Source organism: Ceratotherium simum, chromosome 26, assembly GCF_057802395.1.
Source record: "Ceratotherium simum simum isolate JZ-2026a chromosome 26, ASM5780239v1, whole genome shotgun sequence".
In the NCBI taxonomy this organism is placed as follows: Eukaryota; Metazoa; Chordata; class Mammalia; order Perissodactyla; family Rhinocerotidae; genus Ceratotherium; species Ceratotherium simum.
The window spans coordinates 15542415-15558307 of NC_141925.1; the positions used below are offsets into that span (position 1 = coordinate 15542415).

General features: G+C 45.8%; 1 protein-coding gene across 3 annotated transcripts in view; it reads left to right on the plus strand.

The window, feature by feature from the left end:
• TMC5 (transmembrane channel like 5) overlaps positions 1–15893 on the plus strand; it is a 71837-nt gene that overhangs the window by 25854 nt on the left and 30090 nt on the right. For all 3 annotated transcript variants that reach the window (XM_087417052.1, XM_087417051.1, XM_014796322.2), the window contains exons 2-7: positions 500–1366; positions 3301–3473; positions 4872–4961; positions 9564–9663; positions 11990–12077; positions 12501–12749. In XM_087417052.1, coding sequence (XP_087273178.1) covers positions 576–1366; positions 3301–3473; positions 4872–4961; positions 9564–9663; positions 11990–12077; positions 12501–12749 — 1491 coding nt within the window. In that variant the 5' untranslated portion in view covers positions 500–575. The remainder of the gene's footprint in view (positions 1–499; positions 1367–3300; positions 3474–4871; positions 4962–9563; positions 9664–11989; positions 12078–12500; positions 12750–15893) is intronic.

Consider the following 15893-nt stretch of genomic DNA (forward strand, 5'->3'; position numbering starts at 1 on the left):
TCAGGATGTAAGTTTGGCCACATGTATCAGAGACCCAAAAAACACAGTGGTTTACATAAGATAAAAGTTTCTTTCTTTCTTTACATAAAAGTCCAAGCTGATGTGTTGGCGCTGGTCTATGAAGTCACTGGCTTCTTCCATCTGTTGGGCTGCTCTCCCTATGGTGGGTGCTGCCTCTGTGTGTGTGCCCAACATGGTGCCCGTCATTTCCACGTTCCAGCCCGCTGGAAGTAAGAAGACTGAGAAAGGGCAGAAGACTCCTTCCCTTTAACAGCACAACCTGGAATATATATATTGTATATATAGCTTCTGCTCACATCTTATTGACCCTTCTCATGGCCACACCTGGGTGCACAGGAGGCTGGGAAACATAGTCTTTATTCCAGGCAGCTGTGCACCCGACTATGAAAGACAGGAGAACAGATACTGGAAGATAACCAGCAATCTCTGCAGGGAAGAAAGGAAAAAATCTGACTGTTCCTTCCTTTTTGTTTTTCAGATAACAAAAAAAGAGCCCTGAGTAACTGCAAATGCAGGAACATTTTAACACTCCAGGGTAAAGAATCTATACCAGCATGTCTGCCTACTACAGGAATAACGGGTATGAGGAAGATCCAGAATACTCTGACTCTTCAAGGTCTCGGAACTATACGCAAGGGTATTTGAAAACTCGGGATTATTCAGATTCTCCAGGTCCTCTGAACAACTCAGATTACCCCAGCACCAGGAGGAACCCATACTCTGAAGACTCCAGAACAAGTCCAGACTATCCTGGGTCTCTAGCAGAACCAGATTATCCTGGATCTCAGAGTGATCCAGACTATCCTCGCATCAGGAGCAACCCATACTCTGAAGACTCCAGAAGAAGTTCAGACTATCCCAAATCTCTAGCAGAGCCGGATTATATTGGATCTGGGAGCAATCCATACCGTCCAGGCTCATCCAGAGAGCCAGACTACTCTGAATCTCAACGAAGTCCTGACTTTGCAGGTTCCAGAAGCAGTGGAAACTATGCACGATCCAGAACAAATCCTGATTTTCTTGACCCCATGGGAGAACCAGACTACCCTGGAGCTCAGAGAAACTCTCACCATCCTGGCCTCAGAGCCAATTCCAACCATCCAGGCTCCAGAGGGAATTCAGAATATGCTGGTTCCAGAATCAGTCCATATAGAGACTCTCGGGAGCAGCCTGATTATCCAGGTGCTGAGAATGAAGCTAACTCTCCAAACATTTTTGGGGAACCAGACTACCCTGGAGCTGAGAACAATCGGAACCCTTCAAACTTTTGGGGGGAGCCTGATTACCCAGATGCTGAGGATGGTCCTGATTATGGCTCCTCTGAGACCCCAGAAATGACTAGGGAGTAAGTGCAGGCATCTCTCTCCATTGGGGGTGGGGGCTAAGTGCTGGGTCATCAAGTCAATGGAACTTGGTTGGCATTGTTTGGGTTAGGGACATGTATGATGGTTTCTAAGATCTGAAGTTGTGGTTAACCTTTCATACCTACCTGTAGACCTCACCTGGGCCATGGACTCTCAGCCTGAGGCTTCAAGCCCTTACCTGAACATAATCTTTCATCACCTCTTGCTTGGATAACATCCTCCCAAGTCCCCTACCTCTTCCTATCCAATCCCTGCGAGACACTTAGATCCCCACTGTTTCCATCCTGCGCCTTTGCCTATAGGGTTAGGGGTAAGACTTGATAGTTATGAACCCCAACATTTTAACTAGAATTTTATCAACAGGAATGCTTTTTAATCAAGAAAATCTTTTGAAGATCTAACTCCATGAAGTCTATTTAATTCCTCACTTGGTTTTCTTTATACAAGATGGTTGAGCCACTCCTGATTTTTTTCCACTTTCATTTTTATTTTAGTGAAATTATTGTTATCAGAATTGATCACTTTTCATGTTTACAGCAGATTTGGTTCATTGATCTTCTGCATTGTTGTTGTTTTCATCAAATTTTATCAATTATAGTTTTTGCTATTGTCGGTGTTCCCTTAAGGCCATTTTAAAAAATTAAGTCCAATTTTTCTTGCTTCAGATTCTGTATATCTGAATTTTGTCAAAAAGATTTTAATCTTCCATCAACTTTTGGTCACTGACGGATTTTACTAGGTGCATTTCTGGACATTGACAGTGTTAGTTTTGACTTAGTTCTACCAGATCTAATTTTTCCTGGGTTAAATTTTTCAACATTCGTATTGCCAACAAGATGTGATTCTTTAGTCAGGCTTTTAAAAAATCTATAACAAATTTTACCATGTGAACTTTTAACTAATTTGGGTCTTGTTTTGCATGTGCTATTTCTGCTAGTAATATGAATTCAACAAAAACTAATGGCTTGTGTTTATCTCTAGGAACAAGGATATGGGATTTGGGTGTGCAGTAGGGTCAAAATATCTTCAGGTCCTAAACAGCAGAGTTACAGGACCAGGTCAAAATGTCCTCCTTGGTCTTATCCCCCCTGCCTGATCCATCACTCCAGAATGCACCTTTGACCCTGTCACTACTTTACTTCTCATCTTCCATGGTTCCCCATGACCCTTGGGCAAAAGGCCGCACTGCCTCACCTCTGACAACATTTAGGAATGAGGATGCACAGGCTAATTGTAAGATGCCAGCCAAAGACCGGCCTGACTTGACCCCCCACTTCTCCTGTCCCCTCCCTTCCTCCACCCTATACTCTAGGTCAGTGGTTCTTGACCTTGACCCTGGCTGATCCTTAGAATTACCTGATTACTTGGGGAACTTTAAAAACACTACAGATGTCTGGGCACATCTTTCAGAGCTTCTGATTTAATTTTCTGGAGTGGGGCTGGGAATTGGTATACATATAAAATTGAGAACCATTGCTCCAGGTTAATTGATTTTCACAGCATTCCCCTTATATATTCAGCACTTTCTGTCTCACACCTTTATTTTTGCCGTTCTTCATCCTTGTAAGGTCCTCCTCCTGACTCTTTATGTATGAATTTGTCCTTCCAACCCCAGCTCGGATGTCTCTTTTCTGTGTAAATCTCCCAGCCAGAATTCTCTCCTTCCTCTGAACTCCTTGGGCCTGTCTTCTGATATTTATCAGTTTCTACTCGTATTATAATTGCTCTGTCTAACGAGCTCTCCCAGATTGTACTGGGAGGTAGATATCCATGTCTTTATCTTTGTGTCTTCACCCTAGCCCATGCCTAACACATGGTTGGCATTCAGTTGGCATCTGTGGAATGGATGGATGGATGGACAACCATCCTTACCACGCTACTGGATGGATATTGATCCATCATTTTGGGATTTCAGGTTTCTCAGCAGAACATCTTCAATCCGGCCCTCATTTCGTCATGGGGATGATGGCCCCTTGGGCATCCTTGAGAGAGAGAATGAAGGTTACCCTGGAAGCATTGAAATGAATTCCATGGAGATGGCAAATCCATATGGCCGCTCTGTGCCAGGTGCTCCTGGAACTGGCTATGGTAAGCATTTGTGAAGATGAGGATCATATTCTGGGAAGAAAGTAAAATTTGGTGGACTTGGGGACGCAGTCATTAGAGATTTAGAGCAATAGAGGAATTGGTTAATCCCTTCTCCTTCAGACACCACCTTACATCATCTCAACAAGGGCTGAGAACTCAATGTCTAGAGAGACAAGCAGTGTCATCAGTTATCAAAGCAGGCTGGGTAGGGGTTGTGGAAAACCAGGGCATGTGTGCCTTGTGCCTCTGTGAGGTTGCCAGTGTTCAGGTTCGGCTCATTGTGGACATGCAGAAATGTGGGCTCAGTGTGGCCAGATCCATAGATTTTTCTAAAGAAGCCAGAAATCTGGGTTTTTATGTGAAACCTCCTGATTTTTACATGCTCCAAAATAATAATTAAAAAATAATTATCTCAAGACCTTTTTTTTTGGTGAGGAAGAATAGCCCTGAGCTAACATCTATTGCCAATCTTCCTCTTTTTGCTAAGGAAGATTGAACCTGGGCTAAGATCTGTGCCCATCTCCCTCTACTTTATATGTGGGATGCTTGGCACAGCATGGCTTGATAAGCGGTGGGTAGGTCTGTGCCCGGGATTTCAACCTGCAAACCCTGGGCCACCAAAGCAGAGCATGTGAACTTAACTGGGCCGGCCCCTCAAGACAATTTTTGAGAGCAGTTTTAGGTTCACAGTAAAATTGAGCAGAAGGTAGAGAGATTTCCATATACCCCTTGACCCCACACATGCACAGCCTCCTCCATTATCAACAACTCACACCAGAGTGGGACATTTGTTACAACTGATGAACCTACATTGACACATCATAATCACCCCGAGTCCATAGTTTACATCAGGGTCCACTCTTGGTGTTGTACGTTCTATGGTTTGGACAAATATATAATGACATGTATCCATCAATACGGTATCATACACGGTATTTTCACTGCTCTAAAAACCTTCTGTGTTCTGCCTATTCATCCCAACCCCTAGACAAGTATTTTTCAAACTCTTGAGCTGTAACCCATACAAGTTGTGAAATTAATTTTTAAAAATGAAATTGAAAAGATTGGAATAGAATAATATACCAGAGTGCTGTTTATGTAGTCAAGCAAAGTACTGTCTTGTGAAACTTACTTTTCAGATATACATGTTTGGGTATGTCCTGGATCTCAGTGTAACTATTCGTTTAAGCATGGCTTGTAGTCCAATGAAAACCATTCATCAGGCTGTTTGTATTTAACCGCACTGTTTTCATATTCATGTCCTCTTTTCCACCCAAGTGCTTAATCATTAGTCTGTCAGAACCTCAAGGTCACGATCTCAGCCTTACTGACCATGTGTGCTCAGTAATACCTGTGTGGTGGGATTAATTGACGATGTCTCCTGCCTCTTCATTCCAGTGAACCCTGCATTTGTGGGGGAAAGTAGCCTCGGCCCAGCTTATGGAGACCCACCCTTGTCTGGATATGATTGGCACAAGTCACCTGAAGGTAAGGCTTAAATGGACAGTGGCCAAAAAATCAACCCTGGAGACGGAATGTGTTCTAGGCAATGCTGACGTTGCCATTTCCTCTTGGCCTCTGGTGTGGTAACTGATGCAGGACTTCCTTAATTTATTTCCTATTTCTTGTTTAATTTCCTTCTCCACAGGCTGGGGAGCATGACCAACAGCAGGCCTAGATACACGCCCTCAGCTCAGCAATATCATTGGACATTCTTTCTTTCTCCCTGGGTCTGTCAGTCAAAGCTGAGGAAAGAGTCTGTCCAGACCAATTTGGGGAACATGTCTACACATGGGCCCGTCATTTTTACCATAGAAAAGAAGCCTGGGTCACATGTCCAGCCCGTGGCTAATACATGTGTTGGTGAGGTGGCAGTGCATTGATCAAAATTTTTCTGAATCATCATATAATTATTATGATGGTAGAGTGTAGGAGCCATCAGACTGGTGAAAGACAGAAGTTTCTGGAATCAGTTAGGAAGCTCTGTAAGGACCACCATGTGTGGTGATGAAGGTCTGATTAGAGGCAGAGACTAAGAAATTAAAAGGAAGCAACAGAGGAGAGAGGTCAGAGAATGCTGGAACCGAGAGGCAAATCTGTGAACAACAAGGAATAAACCGACAGCCTCTTCTATATAATAACGCAAATCGAGGGGCCCCATGACTTAAAACTCTCTTTCACCTTCCGGCTCCTGAACCTGTGGGATAACCTTTAGCCTCCTTCTTTATGAGTCTTCTCAAGGGTTCCTGTATCTCCCACAAGGGTCGTTATGGCTACCGGGAGAGAAAACCACCGGGATATAAAGGATTATGCTCTCCATTTGGTTCCCGCTGGAGCAGAGAATGGCTTTAGCTACCAGGGAAAGAAATGCCTTTACACTTTAGAGACTGCTCCATCCAGCCAGCATGAGGTCTAGGGGCCTCTGGGAAAAGAAGAGTCCCCAGAAGGCAGAGAGAAGTAAAGAAAGAGAAGACCCAAAGTTGAACCTAGTTTTCTTCACCGTTTTTTTCCTTCAGGATTTTGTTTTGCATCGGTTTTAATTCTCAAACCACATACAGCCTCCTGATAAAGAGTCACTTTAATGGATTGTGCTGTGCACCTAGGAAGCGCCTGGCACATAGTAGGCCCTCAGATATTCATTTATTTGTAGGAATGAATGATACATCAGCATCTTGTTACAGGAAAGGGCCAGGGTGACGTGGTTAAGAGGCCCCACTTTGGGGCCAGACAGACCTGGGTGTCACCCCCAGCTCTCCTACTTGCTGGGTTTGTGAACTTAGGCTAATAACCTCTTGGAGCCTCAGTTTTCTGCTATAAAATGGGGTTGAGTGTAGGACCTACTTCACAGGGCGATTATGCGAATGAAATGATAGACTCTATTTAAAGCACTTGGCCGGCAGTAATGGCTGGTATTGTTACTGTGAGTTATCCTCGGTGGGGAGAAGGCGTAGAGCTCTGTCCAGTCGTGCCATTTCATGAGAATGTGATGAGGGGGGTCAGTTCATTTCTCTGAGCCCCAGTTTCTCCCCAGTTAAATAAACTTGGCTGAGGTGACTTCCAAATCAGGTCTATTGGGTAGGAATTGTGTTCAGGTTCCTGGCCCTGAAACAGGACAGCGGCTTAGCAGTAAAGGGATTGATTTTTCCCATGTAACAAGAAGCGTGGAAGGAGGGAGTCCAAAGTTTGTACGACACCTCTGCCCTTGATGCTCTTGAGGACTGAGGCTCCTTCTATAGCTTCTTTATCCACCATCCTTAGCAGGTGAATGTTTGTCCTCTTGTTTTCAAAATGGCAGCCTCTGGTCAGGAAGAAGGAGAAATGGTGACAGGCAAAAAGTGAAACAGGAAACTCTCACCTTTTAAAGAGCATTCCTGGAAGCCACATGTCTCATTGGCCAAAATGGGGTCATAGGTCCACCCTTAGCCACAAAGGATCCACCCTTAGCCACAAAGGATCCACCCTTAGCTGGAATAGTTGTAATGGAGGTTTCTTCTGGCAGGAGAAAAAGAGAGAATGGATATCGGGAGGCAGGTTCGCCACCCAAGGCAGTCAGGAGATAATAATCATTTCACTATAAACCCACCTAGATTTATATAGGCATGTAAAATAATAAATATAAGTTTTAGGCCAGAGGCATCAAATTAAAAAGAAAATCTTGCCCTTTGATTATGAGTCATTTAGAAGAACCCTTGCCTTCTGTTTCTAGAATCCCTTTGTCTTTAATAAAGAATTCTGCTTCCGATTTCTTACCTAGCTACGGAGATAGAAGTCTCTGTGGGAAAACACACCTCTCCACGAGGAGACCCCCCTGGTGTCGATGTGGGGGGTTATGTTGTGATTTGTGTGGGGCTGGCTTTGGCGATCTCATTGTGGCATTTAAAAAAATGTGAAGGGGGCAACCCTTTGCGATTGTCGTCACTTTTCCCGGTGGTTCCCGGCAACGCCAGTGTGACGGCTGTGTGAGCCCTTTGGAAGCCCTCCCTGGAGAACAAGGCTGGGAGAAGGCGAGAGATGCTGTCTGATGACCGAATGAATGAAATCACCATCGAGGTTGAGAATGTGCCATCTGGGGTCCAAAGCCATCCATCTTCCAATCAGACTGTTCTAGAAAAGACGCTGGTGAACTCAAGCTTCAGTATGGTCTCCTCCATTTCTGACATCGGTGTGACAGACTCACAGCTTTTCAGCAGCTGGAATGACAAAAAGGGCAAGCAGTTGTTACGGTTTTCAACATCTTTGAATGAATCTATTTCTCAGACCCTTCGTAGCCCGGAAAGTGTGGGCATAGACACTGCTTGTACTTCACATGAAAACATCCAAGGTAGTCAGACCTGGGGCAAGGGAGTTAGAACAGGAGCAAAGAAGGCTTACAAGTGTCCACAGGGCTTGCTAGTTTTAAGACATCAAGAAGGTTGAAGGTTTGGTAGATGACCCGAGGATGCTAGAGACCGAGGAAGGGGTCACTTTGAGAGCATTGAACCCCTAACAAGAGCTTACCTTGATCAAGCTCATTTCATGTGCCTGGTGCTCCGCCCAGCACTTTCTTTTTGTTATCCATTGAATTTAGTTTCACTTGCTTCCCCACGCTCCACACCTTTGAGACAGCCATGTTTGTCATTCCTTTTGCTTGATGAGGAAACTGAGGCTCAAGGAAATCAAGTGGCCTGGAAGATCTGGGACCCAAATGCAGGTCTGCCTGATTCCTAAGCCTGACACCTTAACTACTGGGCTGCTTTGCTCCAATTCCTCCCTATCCTGGATTCGGCAACATAGGATGCTTCTCATTGCCAAGTCTGCCATGAAACCAGGTCTTAGCTGAGACCTCCCAGCCTCTCTCCTCCTGAGGCCAAACACAGATGCTGTTTCTGTTTCATTCTATAATACTCAAGGCATGAAGTCCATCCGCTCTCAGTGATTTCTAAGAGAGAAAAAAAATCCACTTACACCAAAGCCTTTCGTGGGTTTAGCCCTTTAGTGAAGATTGGGGTGTCTCCTCTCCTGCTATTGTCTCCCCGTGTCTCTGTGTTTTTTCCTCCTCCCTTCTCCTTTCTTCCTCTCTGTCTACTCCATCTTCCCTCTCAGGAGACACACAAATTCCTCGTCTTCAGCCAAGTGATTTGGTGGCCCTCTTCTGGGACTCTCCTTCCACCTCAACTGTCATTAAAGTAAGGAGTCCTGGCTCAATCATGCAGCCGGGGAGCCATCCCACTCCCTCGGTCCTTGCCCCAGCTGGCCCTCCAGCTGGCTTCCTCACTGTTACAAGACGGTGGTAGCAGTGCCGGGCGTCACAGGCGGACACACCACCACCCAGAGGAAGAAGGATCTGTCTTTCCTTCTTTTTTGAGTTTTGCTTTTTTGAGAAGGAAGAAATCTTTTCCACGAAGCTCCTGAGCAGACCCCCCCCCCTCACAGAACTGTACCTGAATCAGTCACCTGCAAGGGAGACAGGACGATCAGGACTGACTTGGACTCATCGGGACCTGCCCCCTGTGCCTGGAGATGGGTCCCACCCTGCAGAAGCTCAGGGCCATGGGAGGGAAAGGGGGGTCAATTCCCAAACAAAATTGGGATTCCATTAAAAAGGAGAGATGACTTTGGGGTAGTGACAGACAGTATCTAGCACACTGACCCAAAATGTGACTATGAGTTAGCGGGAGAAGAGGGGGACGTGTGTTCCAGAGCGGGGAAGAGCATATGACAACAGTCAAGAAATGTAGAGAAGGTGCTGGGGCCTCGAGTACAGGGGGCAAGAGAAAGCGATGCGGGAAATTAAAGAGAGGGACGAGAAGGAGGCTGACCAAAGGTGCAGGGTCTTGTTGGCTTTGCTAAATGTTTCATGTCACGGGAAAAAGGAAAACATTGAATTGGAATTGCATGCAAACATTATCATTTGTTTCAGCTTTGAGGTTTAACACATACGCATGCTGTCGTCTTGTTTTCATTTGTGACCTGCGGGATCCCTGATTCCGTATATGCTTCTCTCTTTGTGCTCTTGTAAAAACATGCCCTAACTTCAGTGCCATATTCTAAAATGCTATTGTTCTGTTAAAGGACAAAAATATATTAAACTCCATTTATTTTCTTCTGCAGGACAAAAGTTAATTGCATCTCTGATACCCATGACATCTAGAGACAGAATTAAAGCCATCAGGAATCAGCCAAGGACCATGGAAGAGAAAAGGAACCTTAGGTATGGACCAGAAGCTTTTCTTCTTTCCCAGATTTCATGCGAACCTCAATTTTCTACTTTTGCCCCTTCTCAGAAAGATGAGAAATAAATAAATGCAAGAGAAGAGACAATCTCCCGACAGGAGAATTCCAAGGAATCTTTGTAGGTGTTTCTCTCTCCTCTCGCCTGGGGTATGAACTGTGGTTAGTGACCTGCTTTGAAAGATAGAGATGGAAAGGGAGGGAAGGTAACTTTCCGGTGGTGAAGTCTGGCTAACACTGCCTCGGCCAGGTGATCAAGGTTAGCATCCTCAGAGATACGTAATCAGAAGGGCACATCCCCTCTGTGGTACTTCCTCCTCAAACCCATAACCCCAGTCTAGCCAGAGAAAAAAAGTCAGGCAAATCCCAACTGAGGGACATCCTACAAAATACCCAACCAGTACTCCTCAAAATTGGCAAGGTCATCAAAAACGAGGGAAGTCTGAGAAACTGTCACAGACTAGAGGGTTCCAAAGAGACATGACAACTAAAAGCAGTGTGGTGTCCTGTATGGGATCCTGAAATGGAAAATGGACGTGGGTGGAAAAGCTTGTGAAATCAGAATAGTGTGGAGTTTAGGTAATTGTAATGTACCAGTGTGAGTTTCTTAGTTTTGACAAACCTACCACGAAAATGTCAGAGGTTAACACGGGAAAATGGTGAGTAGTATAGGGAATTTTCTGTACTGTTTTTGCAACTTGTCTGTAAATCTCACCATTCTAAAATAAGAAGTTTACCAAAAAAAAATAGACCTCAGAAGCTTAACAAGAGTGAGGGCTGTTTTAGCCTTCAGACCTTACACTTACTGTTCCTCAGCCTTCTTCTTTTTCTTTTTGCCCTTCATAATAGTTGGTAGAAACCAGTAGAGTGGATGCAACAAGTGCTAATAAATAATTCCATGATGGGACGGCCCGGTGGCTTAGCGGTTAAGTGCGCGCGCTGCTACCAGCCGCCCGGGTTCGGATCCCGGGCGCGCACTGACACACCGCTTCTCCGGCCATGCTGAGGCCGCGTCCCACATACAGCAACTAGAAGGATGTGCAACTGTGACGTACAACTATCTCCTGGGGCTTTGGGGAAAAAAAGGAGGAGGATTGGCAACAGATGTTAACTCAGGGCCGGTCTTCCTCAGCAGAAAGAGGAGGATTAGCATGGATGTTAGCTCAGGGCTGATCTTCCTCACAAAAAAAAAATAATAATAATAATTCCATGATGCAATTGTTCTGAGGTTGCAAAGATAAGTTTTGAAGTCTGGCAGGGGAGATGGATTGGTCAACAAGTAACTTATAAATGACAGAAGGAAAATCAGGCCAGAGAGAAGGCGATTGCAGTGGGAGAACCAGAAGGAGGGATACAGTCCGCTTGGGCAAAGCAGGGGGCGACATTTGATCTGAGCCTTGGGAGCCGGTGATGTGGGAGTGGGCGTTTGGGGTGGACCAAAGACAGCCGGGAAACAGCCAGAGTAGAGCAGATGCGGTGAGTTCATTGGAGGGTAAAGAGACCAATTGTGGCTAGATCTTTCTGAAAAGACTCTTCTGTTTCGAACTCTGCCTGGCTCCCTCTGTCACCCAGTAAGCACCTTATGATGGCGCAAACACTTTACAGCAGGATTTCTCAACCTCAGTACGCCTGACATTTGGGGCTGGATCATTCTCTGTTGTGGGGGGCTGTCCTGTTTATCGTAGGGTAGTAAGCAGCATCCCTGGCCTCTACCCACTAGATGTCAGTAGCACCCCTACCTCAGTCTGACAATCAAAAAAGTCTCCAGACGTTGCCAGATGTTCCTTGGGGAGCAAAATCTCCCCAGATTGAGAACCACTGACATAGGACCATCCTCCTTCTACAATATCACTCATACCCTCCTCCCTTCCCCTGCTTATGCCATTCCAGCCGTCAGGGCCTCCGTGGGGTTCAGGCGGGCTGTTCCCTATGCACGGGGCATTCCCTTTTCCATACCACGAACCCCCCCCCCTCGAGACTTTGCTCAAATATCGCGCTATTTCAAATGGAAACTCGGGCCACAGCCCAGCGTTTCTGGTCTGCTTACGCTGCTCTGTTCTTGCTTTTTGTTTCCCATAGTACAAATCACTGTCAAATATCCCGTGTCTTTTACCCATTTTATTATTCTATTTATTGCTTATTTTCTTTCTCTTCCAACTGGGGTGTCAGCCCCGTCCGCCCGGGAGCTCGTCTGTCTGTCTCACCGCCTGGGACGGTGCCTGGCACGTCGTTGGCGCTCAGTAACTATTTGGGGAAGGCGCGCATCACAGCACTGGTGTCTCACTGTCGTCTGCCGTTCCCCACAGGACAGTGGTGGACAGAGAGAAAAGCAAGCAGCCCCGTGGCCTCCTGGAGCTCCGCTGCTGCGCGCGGTGTCTGAACTCCGTTTCCCTGGTAAGGCAGCCTCGACGGCCGTCAGTAAGTTGGGCACAGCGCAGGGGAAAATAGGGGGCTGGCAGAGTGGGCATGAGAGGGGAACCCAGGGGGAAGAGGAGCCAGGGCTGTTTCATGGACAGCCGGAGAAACTGGGTCAGTCCAGGCGTGGGGGAGCCAGGTGGGCGTGCGAAGGTCCAAAAGGTGCTGAGTTATTTGGGAAACTTAGCCACTGTGTGTGTCACCTTCAACAGCTAACCTGGGAAGGCAATAACCACTCACTTTTGGAGATGGTCCTGAGGATTAAATGAGATCACATTTGCACATGGTGCCTGGCACGCTGGAATGCTCTAGAAATGGTGGCTGTTGGTGCTTTTGGGGGGCCTGCTCAGTAGATGTTTGTTGAGGGGGCATCAAGCCTCTCGTTTTGTGTCCTAACCCCAGGCGTACCGGAGATCCAAGAACAGCCTGTCGGAACTGCTCAATTCCGTCAGCCCGTGGCAGAAGACGCTCAAGGTCATCGGGGGCAAGTTCGGAACCAGCGTCCTCTCCTACTTCAACTTTCTGAGGTGGCTTTTGAAGTTCAACATTTTCTCGTTCATCGTGACCTTCAGCTTCCTCATAATCCCTCAGTTGACCATGGCTGAAAAGAACACCCTCCAGTTCACCGGGTGGGAGCTTCTCACTGGGGCGGTAAGTTCTCCATGTCCCCCACCCAGGGTTCACCACTCGGAAACCCAGGGACGTACCTTGCTGGTCACCCTTCCAGACCTCTCAGTTTCCCCGGGAATCGACTAGTGGGGAAAGTGGATGTTTAAAATGATCCCACCCCTGCTAAAGCAACATATAGACAGCATCGTGGAATTTCTGTCTCCAGAGGTAACCATGTTAACAGCAACATTGTGTTGCTGTCTAGAATCCTCTGTGCTGCACACATACAGACACAGATATGCATGTACATGCGCGTCCTTTTCTTTTTTTAACAAAAGACAAACTCTTCATATATATTATCTACAACTTGCTTTCTTTCACCTAATATGTGGTGGACAACTCATGTTGGTGTTTACAGATCTACCTTTTCTTTCTTTTTAATTTTCTTTCTACAAAATACAATGCTCCTTTTGAAAAATTCCTACAAATGGAAGATAACAAACTAAGAGAAAGTTTGTTGTACCCTTCTCTTGTCTAACATCCGAATTTGGAGTGTATCTTTGTCCATTGTTTTTCTTCCTATACAAACATAGATAGGGCCAGCCTGGTGGCACAGCGGTTAAGTGTGCGCACTCCGCTGCCGCGGCCCAAGGGTTTGCAGGTTCGGATCCCGGGCGCGCACCAACGCACTGCTTGTCAAGCTGTGCTGTGGCGGTGTCCCATATAAAGTAGAGGAAGATGGGCACGGATGTTAGCCCAGGGCCAATCTTCCTCTGCAAAAAAAAAAAAAAAAAAAGTAGCGTGAGGAGGATTGGCGTCGGATGTTAGCTCAGGGCTGATCTTCCTCATATACACGCACAAAAAACACCATAGGTAGATAGATAAATAAACATTCTTTTGAAAAATAGAAAGAGGATAGGATACTATGTCTTTCTTTGTGACATTTTTTCCTTCACTATATGTCTCGAGCATCTATATAGATCCCCATTATTCTTTTTAACAGCATCCATAACTTATTTACCTAGCTCCCTCTTGAGGCATATAGCCCTGGCTTATGACTTAATCTTCTAGAAGAGATTTCTGCATTGAGATTCCGCAGACCAGCGGTTGACAAACGACAGCCCGAGGGCCAAATCTGGCCTGCCGCCTGTTGTTGAACAGCCTGCAACCTAAGATTGGTTTCTCCATTTTTAATTGGTTGAAAAAAAAATCAAAAGAAGGACAACTTTTTGTGAAACATGAAAATTCTATGAAATTCAAATTTGAGTGTGGATAAATAAAGGTCTTCTGGGACACGGCTGCACCACTTGCTTATGTGTCTGTGCTGCGTTCATGCTGCAAGGCAGAGATGAGCGTCTGCACCGTGGCCATGTTGGCCTGCCAAGCCCAAAATATTTACCATCTGGCTCGTGACAGAAAAGGTTTGCGGGCTCTTGCGGGAGAATGTTCAAAGTGAGGTTCTTCCGTTCAGCATTTCTGTTTCTTTTTCTCTTAACAAATTTTTCCTTGGGATAGATGCATTAAAATGGAATTATTGTGTATATATCTCCATTTTTTTCTCTTTATTATGTGTATCTGTATATATGAAACATTTTCATGTGAAAAATTTCAAACATTCAGAAAAATAAAGAATAGTAAAATAAATACCTGTATACCCTTTCTTTTTTTTTTTTTTTGTGAGGAAGATCAGCCCTGAGCTAACATCCATGCTAATCCTGCTCTTTTTGCTGAGGAAGACCAGCTCTGAGCTAACATCTATTGCCAATCCTCCTCCTTTTTTTCCCCAAAGCCCCAGTAGATAGTTGTATGTCATAGTTGTACATCCTTCTAGCTGCTGTATGTGGGACATGGCCTCAGCATGGCCAGAGAAGTGGTGCGTTGGTGTGCGCCCGGGATCCGAACCCGGGCCGTCAGTAGTGGAGCGCGTGCACTTAACCGCTAAGCCACGGGGCCGGCCCCCTGTATACTCATTATGTAGATTTTAAAGTGTTAACATTTTGCCATATTTGTTTTGTCTTATTATTTTTGGAAGTATTTTACAGTAATTACAGACATCAGGACATTTCAGTCCAAATTTCTTCAATGTGTATCTCTGAAAACTAAGGACACTCTCCTGTAGTCACTATACGTTATCACACCTTGCAAAATTTTAGTATCATCAAGGGGCCAGCCCGGTGGCGTAGTGGTTAAGTTCGAGCACTCTACTTTGGTGGCCTGGGGTTTGCAGGTTTGGATCCTGAGCACAGACCTATGCACTGCTTATCAAGCCATGCAGTGGCAGGCATCCCACATATAAAGTAGAGGAAGATGGGCACAGATGTTAGCCCAGGGCCAATCCTCCTCAGCAAAAAAAAATATATATATATATCATCTAAAATCCAAAACACATTCAAAATTTCCTAGTTGTCCCCAAAATGTCTTGCATAGCTTGCTTGTTCAGACCAGGATCCAATCAAAGACCACACTTGGCACTCAGTTATTTCTTCTTTTTGTGTGTGTGTGAGGAAGATAAGCCCTGAGCTAACATCTGTTGCCAATCCTCCTCTTTTTGCTGAGGAAGACTGGCCCTGGGCTAACATGCATGCCCATCTTCCTCCACTTTATGTGGGATACCGCCTCAGCATGGCCTGACAAGTGGTGCGTTGGTGCGCGCCTGGGATCCAAACCCCGGGCTGCCAGCAGCAGAGCATGTGCACTTAACCGCTATGCCACAGGGCCGGCCCCTCAGTTGTTTTTTCTCTGAGGTCTCTATCAATCTAGAACAATCTCCCTAGTCCCTGCCCCCTTTTTTCTTGACAGTGGCTTGTTACAGAAACCAGGTCAGTTGTCATGTAGATACCAGTGTCCTGCTTTCTGCAGGGGTCTGATTGGTCCCTCGTGATCTGTCTGATTTGTTCCTCTGGCCACTTATTTCCTGTAAATTAAAATTTAGACCTAAAGGCTTAATTTGTTTCATATTAAACATGTTTGACCAGAGTGCTTAATAGGTGACAGAGGCACATAGTGGCTGGCTCACCTGCTTTTGGTCTTGCTTTGCTTGGTCACTGGGTCCAGGTGGTGACAGCTGGGTCCCCCACTGTAAAGTTATATTGGTCTGGGATTCTTTTCCAATTCTGAGAGCCTAGTGATAAAATGTCCCGATTCTCAGTGGCCTTGGGTGCCCCTTCCCTGGCAAACTAAATGTCT